The sequence below is a fragment of the Psammomys obesus genome, unplaced genomic scaffold, assembly GCF_907164565.1.
Source record: "Psammomys obesus unplaced genomic scaffold, mPsaObe1.curated_primary_1811, whole genome shotgun sequence".
Classification (NCBI taxonomy): domain Eukaryota; kingdom Metazoa; phylum Chordata; class Mammalia; order Rodentia; family Muridae; genus Psammomys; species Psammomys obesus.
Window position 1 is genome coordinate 1 of NW_026590509.1, and position 5104 is coordinate 5104.

The following is a 5104-nucleotide window of genomic DNA, read 5'->3' on the forward strand; positions in this document are numbered from 1 at the left end:
ACACATGTGAGTGTGTGTATAGATGACAAATATACAAATATAACCTGCTATGTCTATTTAGCATTACTTGTGTTTGTATGATTTTAGTTCTGACCACCTGGCATTACATACCGATGAGGAGGCTGGGAATTCTGTATGACCAATTCTCCCTCTCTGGGAAATCCTTAGTTAACTGCAGTTATGTGTTAGGGGAGAGACTCTATGAGACTTATCCCTTCCCATGGAATCAAATTGCAGCTTGTGGGTGGAGCTGGGGTAGAAAAGGAGAGGAGTAGGGAGAAATGTGGATAAGAGCTTCAGAGGAGCCTGAGAAGACACCCAGAGTTGCAGAGCCCAGAGCCACTGCCTGGCCCTGCTTGGAGATGGAACACTGGCACCACTGTCACACACCTTCTTCACCCAGCCACGCACGGCTAATGACATTAGACCCAAGACAGCACAGGGCACTAAAATTTCTGTCTCCAGATTTGCAGACTGGAGATTGTTTTTTTTTTTTTGTATTTTATTTTTTTCTTATCAGTTACATTTTATTAACTCTGTACCCCAGCCGTGTCCCAATCCCTCATTCCCTCCCAGTCCCTCCCTCCCTCCCTCATCTCCACCGTGCCCCTTGCCAAGTCCACTGATAGGGGGGACCTCCTCCCCATTCATCTGATCCTGTTTTATCAGGTATCTTCAGGACTGGCTGCAAAGCTTTCCTCTGTGGCCTAACAGGACTGCTCCTCCCTTGGGGGGAGGGGAGGCCAAAGAGCCAGTCATTGAGTTCCTGTTAGAAATAGTCCTTGTTCCCCTCACTATGGGAAACCAATTGGTTACTGAGCTACCACAGGCTACATCTGAGCAGAGGTTCTAGGTTACATTCATACATGGTCCTTGGTTGCATGTCAGTCTCAGAAAAGACCCTGTGCCCAGATATCTTGGTTTTTAAACCCAAATGTGGTTTTGCTTTTAACTGAAAGTGTTTCCCATTGATAATTTGTGATTCTGTTAATTTTTGAGACAACATTTGGCTGTGTTGCCCATTGGCCTGAAACTGGCCATGTAGCTCAGGCTGGCCAAAGTCTGCAGGCCTCCTGAATGTATCTCCTGAATTCTGGAATCACTAGCATGTGTCGCCAAACCCAGCCTCAGCTCCCAGCTGCTGACCTCACGGGCTGTTTCTCAAGCATCTTCTAATGTTGTTGTTATTCATTTCATCTTAGTACTCCTGGCTAGTTTGCTTGTTTGGTTGGTTTTGCTACTATGAAACATGGTCTTTGTAGCCCAGGAGTACTGCATATGTATCTTAGATGACCTTGAACAGTGACCCTTCTGCCTCTACCTCCTGAGTGTAAGGACATAGAATACAAGCACTGTGGCCTCTTAACACACTGTGTTGATGGAGAGAGCCCAGAGATCAGTGCATGCTAGGCAAACACTCCAGCAACTCACCTGTGTCACCTGTAGTTAGCGTTGAAGTTCTGTTTCTTTTATTTCTTGTTAGTTTTCAGTGAATATAGATTCACTAAAGAAAAATCAGCAGTTCTAGTGGATAAGGAAAATTTAAAGACAGAAATACTTTAAAATTTCTTGAAGAGGTAGTTTTCCTGTATTGCCGTTAAGAGAAAAAGCATGGTAGATTAACATTTACCTGTGTGTGTGTGTGTGTGTGTGTGTGTGTGTGTGTGTGTGTGTGTATTTTAGACATGAACTCAAGGACTGGCTCCTTTACCTCACCCCATCCCCGAGGGAGGGACAGCCTTTCTAGGACACAGAGGAGGACATTGCAGCCAGTACTGAAGATACCTGATAAGTTAGGTTTAGATGGAAGAGGAGAAGGACCTCCCTAAGCAGTACACTTGGAAAGGCAAAGGGAGGAGATGAGGGAGGGAGGGTAGAATTGGGAGCAAATGAGGGAGGGGGCTACAGCTGGGATACAAACTAAATAACCTGATGAATATTAAAAAAATAAAAAATAAATGAAATAAAATAACAAAAAATTTTTAAAAAAAACATGGTACCAAATGGGTAAGATTTTACATAAAATAGATACCTAATTACTTGTGATTCTGTATCAACATGTGCTTTCTACATCGAGGATATTGTGGCCGGAGAAATGACTCAGCATTGAGAGCAGTGGATGCTCTTCCAAAGCATCCTGGCTCAGAACCATAATGGGATCTGATGCCCTCTTTGTTCAAGCAGGCATGCATGCAAATAGAGCACTCATATACATAAAATACACACAAAACTATATTGTCAACATTGACATGCCAAGGATGTCCTTTCACTTCATCCATTGTGCAGGATCTCAGACCCTGGAACCAAGGGAAAAGTAGGCTATTGCTCACCCCACACACCTGAAAAGTCCACATACTGTCTTCACTGTTCAGTGTCAGAATTAATGTCAGAAACACATACCAGTGAGGCAAGCAACCTGCTCCTGAACAACATCTCTGCTTTAATTAATTAGTTCCTTTTTTATTTCCTTGGGAACTGAGTTTTTATATCAAGAGGTTTAAAAATTAGGTGTCTACGTAGGTGTATTGTGTAGATCTGTGCATGTGAAAGGAGGGACACACACAGGCCAGGATAACTGGGCCTATGACATGAAGCCTGAGGCCCAGTTGAGAACCTCCTGTTATGAGTACTGAAAACAAAGTTTGGTCTTTGAAAATGCAAGCTGTGCTCTTGAGCTGTCAATCATTGTTCCAGTCTATGGGTTTTGTCTTTTTTTTTTTTAAATGTCTTACTCTGTAGTCTAGTCTGGCCTGGATGTGGCCCACCTTGGTGGAAAAATTTATCCAAGTCCCCCAGTGTTGGGAAAGTTGACATTACTGTCATCAATCTGTTTCTGTTTACTTCTGTCCAGAGACAACCTGTTGAGGAGTAAAAATTTAGATTTTTTTATGGAATTTAGACAACAACAATTACAGTTATACAAAGAACCCATCTTCTATGGGTTCAATAAATATTCCAATGAAGAACAAAAAAAATAATAAATCATTTTGCTGATCTACTATACAGAAAAGAGGGCACATACTGGCTAGGCCTAGGGAGATTTTTTTTTCTTAAATGCTTTCATACAGAGACACTGAAGATATGAATTATTTGGTAAAGTAAAGGTATTCTGTAGCAGAGGGATTTACATGTTATTGAAAACCTTTAATGCTATGACTATTACAAAGAGTTTGTGAATCCAAAGGAATACTACCCTCTAGACATGTGGTAAGCAAGCTGGATAGAGTGGTTTATGGTGGTAGTTTCTCCCAGACAAAAAGATCAAGAGTTCACTGCCGGGCTACCGTACATTTTTATTTATTGTTTACAATAAAAATAAAACCTTTTTCCCGAGACAGAGTTTCTCTGGGTAGCTGTGTCTGTCCTGGACTTACTTTCTAGACAAGGTTGTCTTCAAACTCAGAGATCCACCTGTACCTGTTTCCCTGGGTGCTGGGATTGCAAGTGTGCACAACATTGAATGTGAGGAAACAAAATTTTTAAGAGAAAAAAAATTGTAAACCCTGTTCAATTTCCCCTGTGTTGTCTTCTGCTTCTCTTCAGTCATCTCTTATGGGCCTATAGTGTCTAGTGGCCTGAGTGTACTGGATGTTAATTGTCTGTGATTCATTAAAACCTTATTCATAAGATGTGTGCTATGTTGCTTACTTTACGTTAAAATTTTTGTACACGTAAATGAACAGCTACACAAGAAGGTTGTAACTAACACACAGACAAAAGACAGGAATGAAAGAAGTTATCACCAAATTTTTAGTTTTATGGATGCCCTGGACCTTTGCCGCACTCATTAAATAGTGGTGTTTTTCCATTGTTTTTCCACTGGGGTCGTAGAGTCACTGACTCCTCCTGACCCTGAACCTGGCAGTGAGGATGATAACTGAAAAAGACCCCAGAGGGAGAGCATCCAGGTTTACAGCTGCAGGACAAAGCCACTGGTTATCCTGTCCTGACAGAAGGACTTATAAACATAAAGTGGTCTTTCTCACTCCACAAGATCCTCTGCTCCCACAATTGCATTGTTCTCCATGTCAATTCAGCCTCCTAATTCCAACTCATTAAACATCATTTTGTTTCTAAAAACAGGAAGAGTGTCTGAAGTCCTGAGTCCCCAGCATGACAGGTCTCAAGCCTTTTATTTCTTCCAATCCAGAAGTCCTGTTTGCCTATTTACTGTTACCTCTGCTGGCAAAGACAGAGTCTGAATCCTTGGCCATAGACACAACGCTCTCCACATCTAGAGCACATATGTGTAGCAAAGGAGATGCACTTGGGTTGCCTTATGGCCCTGAGTCTATCTATTTGCTCTTCACATACTTGGATAAATCTCTCTGTGGAGATATAACCCAACTCATCATAGCACTCCAGTGGGGCAGGGTACTGTTCCACATTCATCTTGCTCAAGTTAGCTGTGTGCTGCAAAAGGTTACTCAGATTGTGCATGGAGAAATCATTGTCATAGAAACTGACATTGGCCAGCTGGGAGCACTTGCTGAGGGCGGGTATGAGCACAGTGAGATGAGTGTCCTTCATCCTACAAGCCTTCAAATCCAGGGACTGCAAAGTGTCTGCCGCATTCTCTAGGAGGATTTGGAGAGGTGTAAGATCCAAAGCCTTTAAGCGCACACCTTTCATGTCCAGATGTTTCAGCTGAAAGAGTTTCGGGTACTCAGACAAGGAATTCAGGTCTGACTGTGAAAGGTTGCAGTAGGTAATGGACAGGGTCTGCAACGGGTTCATCAGGCACCTAGAAATAGACAAGGAAATTATTTCTGGAAAATGGTCTTGGAGAATATGAGTCGTATTTAAACAGAGGTAGAAAGAACTCGGTGCCCCAAGGTCAGTTTGACCAAATACAAGGACATTCTCTAAGATGCTTCCTGTTGGAATCTGCTCAGTCAAGACAAACCCACACTTCATCTCTTTAGTCTCACTCTCAAGCAGAAAACTGTTCAGCCCATAAGACCAGAAAACAATCATAAGAAATTCCAAACCACGAGTCTGAGAGATCTTTTCATCTTCTGCTATCTTCTTCATTTCTTTCTTCGGAGACTTGAAGTTTTTCATACAAAGCTTTCACTGGCGTAGTTAGAGTTACACCAAGAAA

The 5104-nt window shown here is 42.2% G+C and overlaps 1 protein-coding gene across 1 annotated transcript; it reads right to left on the reverse strand.

Annotated features, from left to right (window-relative positions):
• Positions 1-2779: 2779 nt before the first annotated feature.
• On the reverse strand, positions 2780-4744 carry LOC129677029 (preferentially expressed antigen in melanoma-like protein 7; the record flags this gene model as incomplete). Its single annotated transcript, XM_055607577.1, has 2 exons — positions 2780-2858; positions 4178-4744. Coding segments are annotated over 2 exons (646 nt in total), but the record flags the coding sequence as incomplete, so codon positions are not given.
• Between the last annotated feature and the right edge of the window lie 360 nt (positions 4745-5104).